Here is a 19,714-nt window from a genome sequence, read left to right as displayed (position 1 = left end):
TTCCCAAGCACCAGCCCTAGACAACGACGGATTCACTTTGTGTTCCTCAGATCTGTCCAGTCTGGACGTTTCACACCAGTGGAATCCTACAATATGTGTTCTTTTGTGATTGGCTTCTTTCACTCAGCATAATGCTTTCTAGGTTTCTCCATGTTGTCATACGTGTCAGCAATTCCTTCCTTTTTACTGCTGAATAATATTCCATTGCTAAATGCACTCCATTTTGTTTACCCATTCATCAGCTGATGAACATTTGGGTCATTTCTACTTTTTGACTCTCATGTATAAGGTTGCTATGGACATCTGTGTACAAGTTTTTGTGTGCACATGTTTTCAGTTCCCTTGGTTACATGCTCAAGAGTAGAAGTGCTGGGTTGCATGGTAACAATATGTGTGACTTTCTGAGGAAACGCCGTACTGTTTTCCGAAGTGGCTGCACAATTTTACATTCCCAGTTTCTCCACATCCTCACCAACACCTGTTACTGCCTGTCTTTCGGTTATAACCATCCTGGTGGGTGTGAAGTATGTGGATTCTTTTTTCTTTTTCTGCATTTGCTGATGACTAATTGACGTTGTGTATCTTTTCATGAGCTCTCTTGCCATTTGTGTCTCTTCTTTGGAGAAATGTCTATTCAAATCCTTTGCCATATTTTAATTGGGCTATTTGTCTTTCTGTTATTGAGTTGTCAGAGTTCTTTATATATGCTGGATAAGATAGCCCCTTATCACATATGTGATTTACGAATAGTTCCTTTAATCCTGGGGGTTGTTGTTTCAATTTCGTGATGGTACCCTGTGAAGCACAAAAGGCCTTAACTTTGATGAAGTCAAATACAGCTATGGTTTCTTTGGTCACTTGTGTTGCTGGTGTAAGACCACTACTGTTTGCATTTGTTTGGGTTCTGAGTCTCCGCATAAGGACTTGCTTGACCCATGAGGCTATTTCCTGCCCTGTTTCTGGCCTTCAGGCCCAGAGCTTTATCTGCCCTCTGGCTTCATTAAAAGCCCCAGAGCTGGCACCCAGCATCTGTCAAATCCCTGCTGCTGTGGGCACGAGCTGGCGGAGTGCAGTCAGGGTCCTCCGTCTACACTGACCTGGAGCGTGGATTCTGGTGGCAGAGTCCAAGCCACACTGCGTACTGCCTGTGCCATCTCACCTGAATAACCTTAATGACGAGGCTCACTTTCTTCGTTTTTAAAACACCGTGAACGTCACAGACAATAATTCATGTAAACTGCTCAGCCACTACATAATACAGTTTGCTGCTCCTGTCATGCTGCTGGCCCTGGTTGCTTTACTCCTGCAATAAAGCCTGGGTTCCAGGAAAGCTCCAGGAATCCTCATCTCCCCTCTGTTGGCTCTACTAGATACTAATTAGGTTCTCCTGATGCTCACTTTGTCCCCTCCCCTCCTTACTTCCTGCAGCAATGCCTCGCCCCTAACAGACCACCACACTGGCCCCACTGAGTCCCGGGCTTCATCAGGACTCTGGCTTCCAACTGCCTGTTTTATCTGGCATGTCCGGCCAACCGTTACCTAGAAGCACTTAAAATGTTAAAGTTCCTCCTCCTGGGCTTTGTCTCTCCACCTGGCCCAGGTGTGGTCCCCTTTCTGTCCACGGCCTGGCTTCCTTCTCAATGTGCCCATTTAAGGTCTCTACCGGTACAGCTGCCCACCCCTCGCTGCTCTCACTGCCCCTCCCTCTCCTCCGCTCTCCCTTCTCCCGTAGCTGCCTTGGCCTCTTGGCAGTTTCTGAAATACTCCAGGCCATGTCCACCTCAGGGTCTGTGTCCAGAGAGAGCTCACCTTTTCAGCATCGCCCATCCTGATGACCCACTCTGACCCTGCAACCTGCATCCCCTGCATCCCCCGAGGGGGCATGCCCAATGCCCTGAGCTGCTTGAGATTTTCTTTTTTTCCATAGCAATCGTATCTTCCACCTTTTTGTATAACTTATCATTTACTGTGTAGGTATTTGTCAAATCTTATTAGGATATAAGCTGCCTGTGGGGGGGATCTCTGTCTCCCTCCCCAAAGCGATGCCTTACAAAATACTGCAGAAATGACTGGATGGCGGTATTTGCATTTCTCCGATCATGTTGAGGATGGACATCTTTGTATGGTCACAGGCCACACACGCTTCCTCTTTTGTGAACTGTTTTTTCTTTCGTCCCTTTGTCCATGTTTTCTTTTTTATCGATCTGCAGGAACTCTGAGGATTTTCGGGACACTGGGCCTCGGTCACCACGCTTATCCATTTCGTTCTAACCACGCCTGTCGCCGTGCAGGGCACACAGGAGGCCCCGAGAATAGAAGAGCCACGAACCTCGGCAAGTGTGCTCAAGTTAATATCAGCGGGCATCTGCACTTGGAAGGGAACCAGGGAAAAGCCTGTTCAGACTGACTGACTAATGACACGGGAAGGACCGGCCACGTACCCGGGCAGGCAGTCCCCACAGATGGCGTCGCGGGTGGCTGAGCAGTTGGCCTTCTGGAAGCGGCTCAGCAGGGCGCAGTCCAGGCACGGCTTGCACTTCTGAAAGCCCCAGTGCTCCTTGAACCTGTGCGGCCAGCACCTCACACACTGGGCATCCTCCCCGTAGCCAAAGCCACATTCCTGCGGGGATGAACAGGCAAGAGACAGCTATTCAGACCCCGCGAGCGTGAAAAAGGAGGACGAGGAGATGGGGGAGAACTGGGCTGGTGGCTACCCAGCGCCCGCCTCTCTGGACACAAAGGCCGCCCTTTCAGCGAGTTCCAATGTGTCTCCCCCTGCTAATAATCTCTCTTACGACCTAAGTATACTTAGTCATCCACATTATTCCAGGAGCACGAGCATTTGAATAAGAAAGGCTCTCCCCCTCCCCCCGCCTCCCCCGCTGCTGCGGCATTATCTCCAGCTTAGGGCAGAATTAGGCACTTTCTTCTCCAACTCGGCTGGTCATCTGAGTGCTCAGAAGCTAGAGTGGGGGAAATATGTAGACACCTACTCACTTATCAAGGCAGAAAGTAAGTGCTTTGATAAGTAACAGAACACAAGGACAGCTGCATACGAAATGTCAGAAGCTTACAATATCCGTAGAGAAAGTTGGAATGGTTAGCTGTTTATTACTGTCTGAGAGAGGGAAGATGCTTACACAACGCTTATAAGAACACTAAATCCTTGTTTGGACCAAACCCTGTGATACTAAAGGTCTCAAGCATCTCTAGATTTGGCCATCAGAACCCGGAACTGCTTTCCAAGGATGGGCTTCACAGACAGCTCTTTGACCTGCATACACTCATTTCCACAAGTTCAAGTACTAAATCAATCACAGCATGTCATATGATGTCGTTATAGTGCAATCACAAAAAGAATGCTATAGACAAGTGTTCATGATAGTTTAAAAAATAAGTTATAAAACAGAATGAGAAATATGATCCCATTTCTTACAAAAACATTAATAGTAAGTGCTAACATTTATCGGGGGCTTCCTCTATGCCAGGATCTCATTAATTCATCCTCCCCCACAATGAGGAAAGCGCTTCCCATGCTCCTATTTCCTGGATGGGAGTATGGGGTTTCCCAGAAGGCATGTGCCTTAACCAAAGAGACATTGCTAATGTCAGAACCAGGATCTGAACCTACACGTTTTTTAAATTAATTAATTAATTTATTTATTTATTATATAGTGCTTTACAATTTTCAAAAGTTTCACACACGTGATTTCATATAATCCCATAATAATCCTTTTTTAAAAATCCTCTATCCCTATATTGCGCCTCTCCCTCCCTCTCCCCACTGGTAACCACTAGTTTATTCTCTTTCATCTCTTTCATCTGCTTCTTTTTTTGTTTTACTCGCTAATTTGTTGTATTTTTTAGATTCCACATATAAGTGATATCATACAGTATTTGTCTTTGTCTGACTTACTTCACTTAGCACAGTGCCCTCCAAGTCCTTCCATGTTGCCACAAATGGCAAAATTTCTTTCTTGTTTATGGCTGAGTAATATTCCATTGCATATACGTACCACATCTTCTTTATCCATTCATCTGTGGATGGGCATTTAGGTTGCTTCCATACCTTGGCTATTGTAAATAGTGCTGCTATGAACACTGAGTGCACGTATCTTTTCAAATTAGTGTTTTTGTTTTTTTCAGATGTATACCTAGGAGTGGAATTGCTGAGTCATATGGTACGAACCTACATGGTTTAATTCCAGAGCCAGACTTCATACCACTACACTCTGGGACTTTCAGGCACTTTATGTGACATATACACAGGAAGATGTCTGAAAGATTACATATCAAATGTTAACACGGTTATGTGCACTATGTGATGGTTTCTAAAGAACATTGGCCATTAAAAAGAAAATCAGACAGCAGCTCTCGAGCTGCAAACAGAGCCCCACGTGGAGGCCATGCTGGGAGCCCACACACAGCCAGAGGGGCAGCGGGGGGGCGGGGGCGGGCAGGGCTCCCACTCACAGCCTCAGCTTCCTCATTGGGAACCATGGAAGCCAGAACACAGATCCAGTGAGGTCAGAATTCTCGTTTCTCCATGAAATTTATATATATATATATATATATATATTTTTTTTTTTTTTTTTTTTTTTTTTTTTTTGCAGTACGTGGGCCCCCCACCGCTGTGGCCTCTCCCGTTGCAGAGCACAGGCTCTGGACGCACAGGCCCAGCGGCCATGGCTCACGGGCCCAGCCGTTCCGCGGCACGTGGGATCCCCCCAGACCGGGGCACGCACCTGCGTCTCCTGCATCGGCAGGTGGACCCTCAACCACTGCGCCACCAGGGAAGCCCTTCATCCATATTTTTATACAAAGTCAAGTAAGCAGTACTTATTGGCTGAAAATTAAATCAAAACCAACACACACACACAAAGATACAAATGAACTTATTTACAAAACAGAAATAGACTCACAGACAAAAGTATGGTTACCAAAGGGGAAGGGCGAGTGGAGGGAGGGGTAAATTAGGAGGTTAGGGTTAACATGTACACACGACTGTATATAAAATAGATACTCAATAGAGACCTACTGTAGAGCACAGGGAACTCTAGTCAGTATCTTGTAATAACCTGTAAGGGAAAAGAATCTGAAAGAGTGTATATATACATACATATATATGTATAACTGAATCACTTTGTTGTACACCTGAAGCTAACACGACATTGTAAATCAACTATGCTTCAATTAAAAAACAAAAACCAACACAAAGAGTAGTATTCCCTGTACTCAATAAGCCACTCAATAAAGGATATTAGCAATGATACTTCAATCCAGACCTCACTAATGAACTCACTCACATTCGGGAGGGGCCATCCCTTCCTTTCCCCCTGCAATTCCTCTGCCTGTCTTTCAAATGTGTGTGTTGAACAAGCACAGCAAAGAGCAGGGGAGAAAAACAAAGCAGAAGGTCAGCACCTTCCTAACCCTGAGGGCTCCAGCTAGTTCTGAACCAAAGGCACAGACAGGAGCAGGGGGGGATATTTTTAAATACTAATTCACAAATTAGAATTTCTTTAGAATTGTTAACAGGGATTATCATTTTGGGGGGGGGTAGCGGAATTATGAGGTGTTTTCAGTTTTTATACTTCTGTAATGATTTGATTTTCTTGCACAAAGCATCTCTAGTAATCAGGAAAACAATACAGACACACACTGAGAAAGAATTTCTTGGGATGTGTACTTGGTCCTGGCGGGAGGGAGGCCACTGCTATTTTGGGGGGCTGTGCACAGCAGTGGGATCTGCACCAGGACAGTGTTAGCTGCTGAGAGAGCCGCAGGCATCCAAAGGCTTTCTTTAAGCACAGAAGGGAGCCTCCCACCCCGAGTCCCAGGATCAAAGCGTGTGCACATGACATCCGGGGCGGGACCTCCTCACTCACAGGCTGGGCATATCCCTCAAAGTTCCTGCGGCAGCGATTTCAACATCACGCTTTGATCCAGGCAGCTGGGACTGTAAGGGTCTCATATACAGGTTAACACACAACAGAGAGGGAAAGAAAAAGGGAGGGGGAGGAAGATAGGAAAACAAAGGGAAGGAGGTAGGCATCTATGAACTGGTAGCAAACGTCAGAAATGTTGCTTTTCAAGCCAGGCTGATACAGGGGGAAAGTGTATATTTTCCTGCATTGGAGCCAAAGACACATCGGCCACTTGCCAGCTAAGTTATTTTGGGAACTCTCTGACCCTCAGACTCTTCATCTGTGAGATGGGATAACAATGCAGGCCCTACAGGGTTACTGTGAGGAATAAAAGGGAAAACATATAAAGCCTCTAAACTCTAAATCAAGCAGAGGTGTCCGTAAATAAATGATACCGATGGCCATTACTATTTTGGATTCTCTACAGCCCAACAGACCTATTTTCTTGATTCCAGTATAATAAAGCTTCCCTGGGGAATAAAGGGATCTTCAGACCCCAATTTTTTCTAGGCTAGTTCAAACATCACTTTCCATCTAAAACATTTTTATTGAATAAAAATTTTTCTAAAATGAATCCCAAGTACCTCTTTTTTTATTTATTTATTTATTTATTTATTTTTTTTTTTTTTTCTTTTTGCGGTATGCGGGCCTCTCACTGTTGTGGCCTCTCCCGTTGCGGAGCACAGGCTCCGGACGCGCAGGCCCAGCGGCCATGGCTCACGGGCCCAGCCGCTCCGCGGCATATGGGATCCTCCCAGACCGGGGCACGAACCCGTATCCCCTGCATCGGCAGGCGGACTCTCAACCACTGCGCCACCAGGGAGGCCCTATTTATTTATTTATTTATTTTTTTGTGGTACACGAGCCTCTCACTGTTGTGGCCTCTCCCATTGTGTAGCACAGTCTCTGGATGTGCAGGCTTAGCGGCCACGGCTCACAGGCCCAGCCGCTCCGCGGCATGTGGGATCTTCCTGGACTGGGGCACGAACCCATGTCCCCTGCATCGGCAGGCTGACTCTCAACCAATGCGCCACCAGGGAAGCCCCCAAAACCTCCTTTTGAAAATGGGTACATAAGATAGAATTTAACCTTTCCTGGTTGAACTCACTACTGCGTTGCACCATCATACAAAGAACTAGGCAGTCCTGGGCCTGTGGGCCGCTCTGCTGTTCTAATGCCTCTGCCACGTGGTCAGCTGCCCTCCCTCCCTCCTGCCAAGCCTCACCGTCTACAGCCACTCACTTCCTCTCTCCAGTCCTGAGAAACTAGAGAAATGATCTGACTAGAAATGAACTTGAAAGAATATACACAGGTGTGTTGACAGTTCCATCTCTTTTGAGAAAGAACATATACTTTAGTGTTGGGAAATCTTTGTGCTTCTTTTTTGATTCCTGGCCGTGTCTAGAGTTTATATTGTACATAAGGACCGCTTTGACCAATGAGTTTTTGCCATGTATCGTTGTGTGTGATTTACATGTCATTAGATTTTATAGAATGAGGATTTCATGAAACTTCTGTGTTTTTTTTGGTTCACTCTACACTGGACCAAATCATGTACAGAAAGAAAACAAAGCCAGGCTCCAAATGCATCAGAGCTTGCCTTTATTAACTGGATATTGGCTTACTATTTCTGCCTGCAGTTTATATGCTCTGGTGGCAGCTGTAGCAATTTCCTTTGGGGTAGATTTAGGTGAGGGGTTGAGATAAGGCTTTGTATCATCACTATCACAAAAGAGTACCAAAATGTACAGAGCAGGTACCATGAGCCATACTTGTACAGAGATTGATTTGGGGGCATTTTACTCAAAATATATTTTCTCTCAGAAACAGACTCACAGATACAGAGAACAGATGTGTGGTTGCCAAGCAGGAGTGGGGGTGGCGGAGGGATGGAGTGGGAGCTCGGGATTAGCAGATGCAACTAGTATGTGTAGGATGGAGAAACAACAAGGTCCTCCTGTATAGGGAACTACGTTCAATATTTTATGATAAACCATATGGAAAACAATATGAAAAAGAACGTACCTATGTACAGCCTAGTCACTTTGCTGTACAGCAGAAATTAACACATTGTAAATCAACTACACTTCAATAAAATTTTAAAAATATATACTTTCTCTAAAGTATTTGCCATTTAAAAAAAGATTATTAGAAACACAGCCTAATATTATTCTTAAACTTTTAAGAATAATATCATCACTTTCAGTTCATGAGAGTCTAAGAAGTGTATGAACTGACCATTCCACATGTTAAATTAACTAGACATCTTGAATTAACTAGAAATTCAGAGCAATTATTTCCAAAGAATTACTGTATAGCATCCATGGCAGCAACCACATTTAGAGCTGATCTGTCATATTTCTAAAGCACCATAAACATAGAGATGCCACAATTATTTGAAATCCAGGCTATAAAGTAAAAAGCATATAAATATTAAATTACCCCCCATATAAATGTCTACCTTGATGTTTTTATTTCATTCAGTAATACAAGGTGGTTAAAATGCCTTGAAATCTTCCATATTAAGTTCAATAAACAACTACCAAGAGAAACGGAAGGAGGCGAAACAACGGGGAGAGAGACACAAAGACAGAGACAGTGACAGAGACAGAGAGAGAGATGGGGGGGTCACCAGCCCCTGTCCCATGGTAACCCCTTTCCATCCTTCGTCCCTAACTTCCTACTCCCCCACTATGCCAGGTTTGGGGAAACCTCCCAGACATACCCTCCTCGTGTGTGGACAACTATTCTGTGTCTCCTTTTTGTTCACCCCACTCAGCGCATTGTGAGGAGCGCTGGCATCAGCCCCCGAGCGCGGGTTCCTCCACAGGGATGCAGGTCGTTATCCCACGGGAGCTGCTCTTACTCATCACTGCATCCCAGGTGCTGGGGCACAGAGGGTACCCTTAGAGTGCGGCCAACTGAGCTGGCAAGCATCACGTGATCTAATTGGGCATCTCATGAAAATATCAACAGCATTAGATCTTTTAGTTTTTCCCGTGTTACCTTGGGGTACAAGGGGGCGGGCTCCCAGGCACAGTACTTCCTTTAGGGACAGAAGCAGAGGTGTGGACAGGTCCACGGTTGACAGGAGGAAGGGGCACGCTGCCCACGCTGGCTCTGCTTAGTCTTTCCTTTGACAGACTCTCTGCTTGACCAAAGTCTGCAGGCGTCCCTGAGCCACTTTTTCGACTGCACCCTGTTCTTAGGTCTGGTCTTGAAGAACCCGGTTGTCCGAGGATCCTGTCCAGTTGGTTTAACCAGAATCCCCCCTCCTCAGTACCTGCTTATTCTCCATATCTGACCTCCCAAGCCACCCACCCTACCCCCCGCCCCAGGTGATGCCTGGTCCCCCGTCCGGCTGCAGCAGGAATCCTGGTGTCTGTTTAGCCAGGACTCCCCCTTCCTCCGCTGCCTCCTCTTGGTGATTGTCCACCCTGACCCCCGCTCTGCTCCTGGGCTATCACCCCCATGTGTCCACGGTGGATCTGGAGCTGAATGCAGTTCTGGAGCGAGGTCTCTCTTCTCCTGTTGCAAAAGCTCCTGAATAGAATTTGTTTTTACTGCTTTAACCTCTGTCCTGTTCTGGTTTTCTCTGACACTTTCCAGGTTGTACTGAGTTCTCCCTCTCACCAGTTATTAGAAGGACTGTGTGTGTGTGGGGGGGGGAGGCTAAGGGAGAGGGAGGAGAAGGGGGAGGGAAGAGTGACTCGTCACTGGCCTGGGCTCCAGAACTAGCTACAGGTTTTATTTTTATGGACGACGGTCTGCCATTAATATCAATGCTAGAAATGCATTGAGGCTTTAAAACAATATGGCAGTTCTTTATTTTTGAAATTATGACCTGGTACCTTAAAGCTTAAAGGAAATACCTAGGACTTCCCTGAATCGCCGAGAAGACCTTTTCATTAATAAACTTGGAGGTGGGAAAATATACACATGGATAAAAAAGAATGCAATTAAAAAAAAATCATTGCCATAGGGTTCCTACTTATTTCCCCAAATCATAAAATAAGTGACTAACCCTTGGCACCTGACGTCACCCCCCACCCCGCCTTCCCCAAAGCCCTCGTCCCTGGAGCCGTCAAAGGTTCTCTGCGTGACCACGCTTGAGTCGGCCTCCTGAACCTTCTCCCGGCCCATCTGCGCATGTCCTCGTGAAATCTAGTTCCAGGAAGAACCCTGCGGGCTCGGTTTAACCAGGGCCCTCACCCTCAGGGTCCTTGGCCTCCCCCGCCCAGGTGACATCCGACCGTCCCACCCTGTGTTCAGCGAGAATCCCGTCCGGTCGGCTTCGGTCAGAAACCCTCCGCCTCTCATGTCTCCTGGTAGAGTAATTCCCACCGCTGACTCGAGCCCTGCTCCCCGGCTGTGAATTCCCACTTGTCCAGCTGTATTCGGAGATCAGCCCCTTCGCTCCCCCCTGTAAAACCCCCGTACCCACTGCAAAGGTTCTGAGTAACGCCTGCCCTGCCAACTTCAGCAAGTGGCACTGAATATCTTTGCTTTCACTGTAGTTAAGCCAGTGCGTAATAAAGAGCTAATGGGGCTTCCCTGGTGGCGCAGTGGTTGAGAGTCCGCCTTGCAATGCAGGGGACGCTGGTTCATGCCCCGGTCCGGGAGGATCCCACATGCTGCAGAGCAGCTGGGCCCGTGAGCCATGGCCGCTGAGCCTGCGCGTCCGGAGCCTGTGCTCCGCAACGGGAGAGGCCACAGTGGTGAGAGGCCCGCGTAACGCAAAAAAAAAAAAAAAAAAGCTAATGCTGGGTAAACAGACGGATGAACAAATACTGTGTGAAGCAGTATTTGCTAAAGTTTATTATTAGTAGTAATATTAGTACACTACTACTATTATTTTATCCCAGGAAGCAAAAGCCCGTAAGGGCCACAGCAACATCTCCTAGCTGGTAAGGCCAAGTCCTCCCCCTGGGCGGGTGGAGGTGTGAGCAGCTTCCTTATCTTGGGTCCAAAGCAGGAGAGGGCTGGACCCAGCTGGGCTTCTTCCAGCCGAGCTGGGGGCAGCCGTGGCTCTGTCACTCTGCCCAATATTTTTAAGTCACATTTGGTGGCTTTCCAGTAGCAAAAATGACTGAGAGTAAACAGTGCTCATATCCCCTTCTCTCTTCTCTCCCTCTGCAAATCCAGAACTGAACAAAAAACACCAGTGGATCCCACCTACACGCTGGGGGGGCAGGCCCGTCCCCGGACAGGGGAGATCCTCACAGACCATGAATTATCCAGGAAACACATCCAGGGGCCTCCGGTCAAAAGCACTATTTATTTGCACAGCCAATAAGTATTAACTTGGGTTCTTTGAACTTTGAAAGCTCAAACTGGATGGAGAAGAAGTTATTTATAAAGAAAATCTAGGGCACACAAATGGAAATGACAAATTAGATTCAGGTGTGGCTGGTGTCAGCAATCAGCTTTTTAATTTCCTTTAAGAAAACAACACCAAAGACATATCTCCCCAACTTTTGGTTTGTGAAAACCCATAGTTGAGTTTTCTAACGAAAAATTACAAGCTAGAGCTTGTTAATATCTGCCAAACACCACTGGGCTTGATTAGGTATAATTAAACACAGATAAAGTGAGCGACACTGTAATTAAATGGCAGAAGTGAATCTTTTTTATGCTTGAAAATTACATTAATGTTTTGTGTGATTTTCTTCATAAGGATGTAAACAGTTTTCCAAAGAGGAGACGTCTTTAAAAATAGGAAGCCCCGCACGCACCCCCGTGGAGGGAAGGATGCTGTTGTTTACAAGAATTAACTTTTTTCACATTAACTAAAGTCATCCCAATAATTGCTTAGCAAAGCTTACTTTGAAAACCGTTCCAGAGACGTGAAGCCTGTTTCCAGAGGCTCATGCAAAAACTAGTTTCCTGATTTACTGCCGGGAGGCGATCGTGTTAAAAGCACACTGTTGGCATTAATGCTTGGTGCGGAGGAGGGGCCGTGGCCGGGCAAACTAGTGAGAATTCAAGTCTCATGTGGTCACTTCGGGAAAACAAAAATCATCTCCCGCTCGCTCTCACGAGCCCCAAGGACACCACTGAACACTCACGCACACGGCCGTGGTCAAAACGCCCAGCGCAGCTTGCTTACAGAGCCATGGAAATCATACTCGGTATTTTTTGCCTCGGAAATAGGAAAAAGACATTATTCATTATCTTTATCATAAACTTTCAAAGACTAAAAATTAAACCCTGCAGTGGGGGAGAGAGTAAATATGGCTCAAGGGGATAAAATCCTCAACACAGACTCTAAATGGCTCGGTGATCCGTCACATATTTTCCCAAAGATTCAGGAAAACGACTTCGTAAGCTGAGTTACTAAAAAGAGCAGAAATGACAGAGATGGTGCTTGGGGCTCTGTGGGAGGGACCTGGGAACCGAAAGGACTGCTGAGATGCTACGGCTCAGCGTGGCCCCAGGGCGGCGCTGGTGGGCGGAGCCAGTGGAGTGGGAGGGACAGGTGGGGACCTGGACAAGGAGCACCGCCCGGAGGAGGAGGGGGAGAAGGCTGCCCGAGGAGCTCCTGCCTCGCACACGCTGGGATATTTGTCTCTGTTTTCGAAGTTGGTCCTAAGCCACAGCTTCTGGAGGGGAGTCGATCATTCTAGAACGATACTGTCCAATATGACAACCATAACCTCACATGGGGAAACTTAAATTTCATTACTTAAGATGAAATAAAATAAGCAACCCAGTTCCTCGGTGACACCAGCCACAGTTCACGTGTTCGATAACCACAGTGGCTCGTAGCACCCGTGTTGAACGGCACAGGTAGAGACCACGTGCATCAGCACAGAAAGTCCTTCCAGGTGCGCTGTCCTCGGGCATTATCAAGACGGGAGGCAGACGGTGACCCCAAGAGCCCCCCTCCCCCCCCACACTGTCACTTACTTACAGGGCTGGTGGACACACCGACTAACCTCTGTGTCTCATCTGTAAACAGGGGTAGTTATACTCCCCACTTAAGACCTATGCTGTAAGAATTCCTTATGTCATACAAAGATCACATAGAACCTGGCTCACGATAATACATGTTGGCCAATTTTCGTTGCATGGTATATATCACAGACTCACAGTTAAAGACATTTTGAGAGAGTCCATATTTTTTAGGTTAAGACACACCCCGTAGATGAACACACGCAAAGTATCCAGGGTGAGAGGTGAAAATAAGTACTCATTTAAAAAGTGCCCCAAAGATGGGGCTTCCCTGGTGGCGCAGTGGTTGAGAATCTGCCTTCCAATGCAGGGGACACGGGTTCGAGCCCTGGTCTGGGAAGATCCCACATGCCACGGAGCAACTGGACCCGTGGGCCACAACTACTGAGCCTGTGTGTCTGGAGCCTGTGCTCCACAACAAGAGAGGCCGCAACAGTGAGAGGCCCGCGCACCGCAATGAAGAGTGGACCCCACTCACCGCAACTAGAGAAAAGCCCTCGCACAGAAACGAAGACCCAACACAGCCAAAGATAATGAATAAATAAATAAAATGTGACACCTTTATATAAAAAAAAAAGTGGCCAAAGATGAGAAGGGTACTGTTCTCCACAAGCATCAAGGGTCTTATTGAACCTGGAGCTGCTGCGTAGACTCCTTCCACTCTCACAACTGAAAGGAAGTAAAAAGCGGTCGGGAAGCGCTGACCACACACCACAGGTGAGCAGAGCACACGCTGCCCCAGGAAAGCTCTTCCGGCACCTTCCAGCAAGCCCAACTGCACGTCCCAATGTAGAGACCTAACCGTGGGAGAGTAAGCCATACCTCGTGAAAAGGCAGGACTGAATGCCTTCCAAAGAAAATAATAATTAGGAGTAATAAAACCACAGATGGAAATTTTAACTAGACCTGCTTACCCAAGGTATTTCCAAGCTTGAGTTTTAAGGTATAGATACATGTTTGTAATTCGAAGAACCTCATGACCCGGAATGTATTTTGGATAGACATGATAGTCGAAAAATGGACAGAAGTTTTCAATTATGCTTAGTACAGCAGAATAAGTTACATAATAATGTTAGAATAAAGATGATTAAAAACTCTATGTTTGGTGAAAATGCTCTTTTAAAAATTCTTAATATAAAGAAAACTTTAGTTATGGATATCAATAATTTGATCCAGCTTCCCTACTTTTTCATAACTAATTATAAAATATTTGTTATTTATTGTGCTTTCAAAATTTCAAACACCACTGGTAACCAAAATGGTACACCTCAGTTAAAAAAGTAAAGACTCTTGTACTCATCTGCTTTATTACAAATTAACAGGTAACCCCCCATGATATATTTCGTATTCCAAGCAACAAGCAAATAGACTATTTATAAATGTAGTTATCTAACAATTTACAAAAACTTATTCTCAGTGAAAAGAATAAATTTTGCCTTGATTTGCAAAGCTTGGAAGTGACAATTAACCAGTTGAACATACTTATTGATTTAAGTGATTTATCTGATTTTAATATACTCAGAACTTACTCTTCTTTCCTTTGAAAGATATATGTTCTTGCTAAAAATTTAATAAAGGCAGCCTGGAAGGAAGAAACTGCAAATTCATGAATGGACAGTTTAAAACTTCTAGCTCCAAAGTAATTGTTTATAAAAAACTCACATCCTTTGCCTTGATTAATTAACTAGAAAATAAAAATGTATTTTTACTTCCATAGGTATGTTTGACTCCTTTGCCTTTCTTATGTTTTACATTTTAGACCCTGAGTGAGGCTCACTTGCTAATTTTATTTACTAAGAGCTAAAACCAAGCTAAAAGACTTGGCAAAACATTATTTGCAACACACAATCACACATTCATTAAATTTTATATTACTAGATTTAACTGTCACCTTTTTTTCCAAAACCTATCCGAGGCTGACAGATTCGTCCACTCCTTGAGCAAAGATTCACTAAGTGTCTGTTACAAGGAGCTGGGCGGTCTGTTTAGACATTGAGGGTGAAAGCTGAGGGGTTGCCTGCCTGCAGGGTGGACACCTCAGGACAGGCAGGAACACGCTCTACATTTGTAAATTTGTGCTTCTGAGTGGGTCCTGAGAATCTAATATTTCAGTGGCGTCGTTACCTTTACTTTTACTCTTTCTCACTCAATTTTTTGTCCTGGTCTTTTTTTTTATGAGGAAAATGATCATAAATGTTAATAACTAAAATAAGTACACACAGGCAGGGTTATTCAGATTGCTTCCTTTTGGTTGCTCCAATAAAGTTGGACAGCTACTGCAATACTCGGAAAATTACTACCTAATGAAAAATACTTCTTATGGATATCTGTGGGAAATTATGAAATACAGAAACTTATCAGATAATCTCAGAGGATGGATTTAAAGAAAAATACTGCAAGCTGATAGAACCTTCATCTTCATTCTCTAGATAAAGGATGAAGGTTAGGGAGCAATTCCTTAGAAATGATTCACTCATCTCTTCGAATCTGTGATTCATTCATATTTTCACAGAGATTTGACAAAAGAACTCTGAGGGGTAGAAACATCACTGTTTTCCTCCCGGGCACAATTGCATTCTTAACTACTTTGTTGACAGATCCTAGATATGCAGGCCTGCTGTTATAAAGGACTTTTTTACATCCAACAGAGCAAAACCTATGTCTGAAAACGCATGTTACTACAATCCACAGGGATTTAAAAAACATCGGCCAGGGTGCTTCAGCAACTAGACACCGCAGAGTTCAAAATTCAGCCAGTTCCTTCCAAGCGGACGGCGCAAGAAGCTGAAAGCCAACATATTAAACACAACACCCAGAGAGGCCATCCACCAGGAATCACTTGTGGAATGCATAATTCTTTGTTTCCTGCTGTTTGCAGATCATCGATCAAAAATCTATGAATGACAAGACTCAAATTCAGAGAACAGCGGACTGTAGGGGAAAGGACTTCTCTTTGAAAAGTCACTTAAAATAAAAAGACACATCTTTTGTTCCTTTTCTATCAGGAAGACCTTGGTGCATTCTTTAGAACAAAACGATACATCAATTGTCCACAACTGGTAACGTCTTCAAAAGGTCAGAAAATAAAGCAAATGCATGTGCAGCTCTGAACATGCTCACAACAAAGAAGTGCCCAGGAACACCGAGAACTCTGAATCCACCCCGTTGGAACACAGCTGCTTCACAAGCAGTGGTGGAGATGAATACACTTAAGACGCTCCTGGGAGTAGCATATACTCAAAGTGGGAAAATTAATAATCATACTGGCACTGTCAAAGGAATGTTCAAAACTCTGGCTTGGAAAAGAACTGCGACCTTGGAGCCTGGTTACTTAAGACACTGCTGGGCTCTGTTTTTCTTGACTAGTAATTGTAACCTTAATTTTAAGAAAAAGAAGGCCCAGTAAATAGTATTATTACCATTTTCTGTTATCAATGCTTTATTTTTAAATCTTTAGTAGAATGCTGATTCTTTTTAATTAAAGCAAATAAACCTTAATGATTCTATTTTTTTAAATTTATTTTATTGAAGTATAGTTGATTTACAATGTTGTGTTAATTTCTGCTGTACAGCAAAGTGATCCCATTATTCATATACTTTTTCACTACAGTTTATCACAGGACACTGAATAATTCCCTGTGCTATACAGTAGGACCTTGTTGTTTAATGATTCTATTCTTTCAATAAAATACAATAAACACTAAATTATACACAACAATGACATTTATTGAATTACGGTTATTAGAATCTATTTATCTCAGTAAGACACATGAATCGAATGTATTGAAAAGGGAATTGTGCAATATTTGGCTAAAGGGACATGACGAACCAAGAAATCTTCACTAGTCATTAACTGAAAGAATTTAGCTGAAAAGAACGCATTTTAAAGACATAGATCTACAACTTTCCCACACACCCGACAGTTACCTTGGACAATTCCATGCCTGGCCCACACTGCTTGCAGAGAACACAGTTTCCTGACTGATTCCTGAATTCCTGTTGTCCACAGTCTCCTGTTTCACAGATCACTCTACATGCCTAAAAAAAAATGTTTCGCAACACGTTATCTTAAGGGAAGTTAATTCTATTTTTCACAAAAAAGGAACAGTATCTTCAGTGTTAATTCACATAATCACTGAATGTAAACATTAATTCAGAGTGAGGCCAACTCAGTTTTCACTTTAGGAAGAATAACCACTTTCTGGAAAAGTCAGTGGAACAATGAAATCAACAAGGCTGATTCCTCTCTGTATTCCTTGAATGAGAGTTCTCTTTTTCTGGATTTAACTGCTATCTTCTTCTGACACTTTTCTGAGTGCCCAAGAACATAGGTAGAAACTGCTATCTTTTCTAAGTAAGAAGATGTATAAAAGAACAGTTAGGCAGAGACCGAGGTCCTTTTGCAACCTGAAAAAATTTGAATACAAGAATTTTATTTTTGCTCTTTAAGAAAACATATTCACCCATAATGAGTTGAATAAATAAGTAAATGGAATACATATATAGTCCCAAGAACTTTGCTATTATCCTTTAGACATATCTGATACCCAGCTTTGATGTAGAAGTTTTTCAGCTGAATTCCATTTACTTACAGTTCATCATTCAAAAAATTCTGACAATCGTGAGATCAGTAAAATTCCTGATAATGATGAAAATAACAATGGCCCAATTCTCTGAACGCTTCAGAGTAAAAGTGTCCTGTAAACATGAACTTACTTTCCTACTGATTGCCATTTTGCCACTTAAATTGGACCTAACAATATACTTAAAAAAAAATTAAAGTATAGTTGATTTACAATGTTGTGTTAATTTCTGCTGTACAGCAAATTGATTCAGTTATACATATATATAAATTCTTTTTCATATTCTTTTCCATTATGGTCTATCTCCAGATATTGAATATAGTTCCCTGTGCTATCTAGTAGGACCTTGTTGTTTATCCATCCTATATGTAATAGTTTGCATCTGCTAACCCCAAACTCCCAGTCCATCCCTCCCCCATTCCCTCCCCCTTGGCAACCACAAGTCTGTTGTCTATGTCCTAACAATAAACTTTGGTTCACAGCATAGGACTTAAATGGAAAGATTATCTGCTTAGCAAAAACAAAGGTTGTAAGTCATTTTCAAGATATAGTCTTTATTTCTTATTTTACCTAAAAATGTAAGTTCATCTTATACACACCATCTTACAAAAGTGTGTATATTTGCTTCTTAACAGATGGTATTTCATTAAAAATGTTGATATTAACAGAATCTCAGACTGGTGACAACATTCAGTTCAAACTCTTGCATCAAGCAGGGACTCCCTCAGTAACATTCCTGACTATTGACACAATTTTGTTTCCCTAAAGGAAAACTGAGAACCTTAGAAAGCACTGGGGGAACAGAGACTGGTGTGTGTAATGTCCATGGCACAAGTGCACAGAAATGGTTTTTGATGGTTCTAACAATGGGAGGTTGTTCAGTACAAACTGCCTCCACCTTGAAGCAAATATCTATAATGAAGTCAGCCAACCTCCTTAAATAAAATCACAGCCTTAACCTCTAGAGCAGGCAGGAGGGAGAATCCAAGGTGGGGTTCAAGACGAAACCATGATTTGGGGCTAAAAGTCTAGTAATCACCTCCCACCTTTCTTAACCCTCATTAACAACCAATCTTAGAGGAGTTTGGTTTTATTTAAGGGAGAGAGGAGATTCCCCTCCACCACAAAGACACTGCATCACTTTGAGAGAGAAATGCCACAGCTTCTCTTGCGGACCATTTCTTCCAATGTTTAACAACCTCAACTCAAGGAAGGGATGTTTTCCTTACATCTATCTGCATGTCAGACTCCAATCTGACCCCATTTCCTCTTACTTTGTCTTCCAAGAAGATTTCAGGAACTGTCTTCAGTGTAAATAATTCTTTTTATATTTGTAGATCATGACTGCTTCCAAGAAGTAGTCTTTGTCTTCCAAGAAGACTTCAGGAACTGTCTTCAGTGTAAATAATTCTTTTTATATTTGTAGATCATGACTGCATCTCCAGATTAAATGTTTCAGTAGCTCTTTTGAACACCTTCATAGATGTTTTGTGCTAAAGCTTTCAAACGTTACAATTCTCCATCTGTCTTTGATGCTTTTTGAAACCAAGAAGGATATAAATAACTATATAAAACAATAGCATTTAAGAAATGATTCCTAATTTTTCACAAACTGTTAAGTCATGGGCTCCAAACTAGAATCTAAGGTCTTGTTAGGCTGTGCTGTGAGAGGCACCTGCCTATAAACTCAGTGGAGCATCACTATCATGCAGCAACGAGTGATGCTGTGGTTTTATGATTTCATCTAGATTTAAATAAATAATTGCGACCACTGTTACAAAAGTCAAGACCCAACAGCAACCTCTGACTTATTAATTAAGTTCAACAATGATAAAATGAATTTGAAAGAAAATTTTAAGATATGGGGTTAGAAATAGAAACTAGATTGGGTACTAGTTCTATGAATTCTTTCCCCACATTACTATGAAAGTAAAGAGCTGACTTACCAAACAGGCTAGTAAAACTACAACCGTGAAAAATGCTTTCTGTTGTTCCAGTAGCACTTTGAAAGCCATCGCTCTCGTTAAATGTATTTCTGGTTGAAGAGTTCTAAAAGATAAGAAGATACAGTTAACATTAATAACATGAGTGACTGCATTCTGTATTTACTATACAATGTTACCATTTACTATATACACTAGTAAAACATAATATTATTTAGTATGTTAGTAAAACATAATATTATTTAGTATGTTAGTAAAACATAACACTATTTTTTTTTAAAGGAATCACCTTTTAAAAGGATACCAT

The 19,714-nt window shown here is 43.3% G+C and overlaps 1 protein-coding gene across 1 annotated transcript in view; it reads right to left on the bottom strand.

Moving 5' to 3' along the window:
• Window positions 1–19,512, bottom strand: part of TNFRSF19 (TNF receptor superfamily member 19) — a gene marked incomplete at its 3' end in the record, with an annotated part of 69,174 nt that extends 49,662 nt beyond the window's left edge. Inside the window, exons 1-3 of the mRNA XM_082602420.1 lie at window positions 19,411–19,512; window positions 16,809–16,919; window positions 2,442–2,620 (exon numbers count right to left, since the gene is read on the bottom strand). Of these exons, the coding sequence (XP_082458546.1) occupies window positions 2,442–2,620; window positions 16,809–16,919; window positions 19,411–19,479 (359 nt within the window). The 5' untranslated portion in view covers window positions 19,480–19,512. The remainder of the gene's footprint in view (window positions 1–2,441; window positions 2,621–16,808; window positions 16,920–19,410) is intronic.
• Window positions 19,513–19,714: the final 202 nt, after the last annotated feature.

This window comes from Mesoplodon mirus (assembly GCF_964341445.2).
Source record: "Mesoplodon mirus genome assembly, chromosome: 17".
In the NCBI taxonomy this organism is placed as follows: Eukaryota; Metazoa; Chordata; class Mammalia; order Artiodactyla; family Ziphiidae; genus Mesoplodon; species Mesoplodon mirus.
Note: the sequence above shows the minus strand (reverse complement) of the source record. Positions and strands in the feature narration are given on the sequence as shown.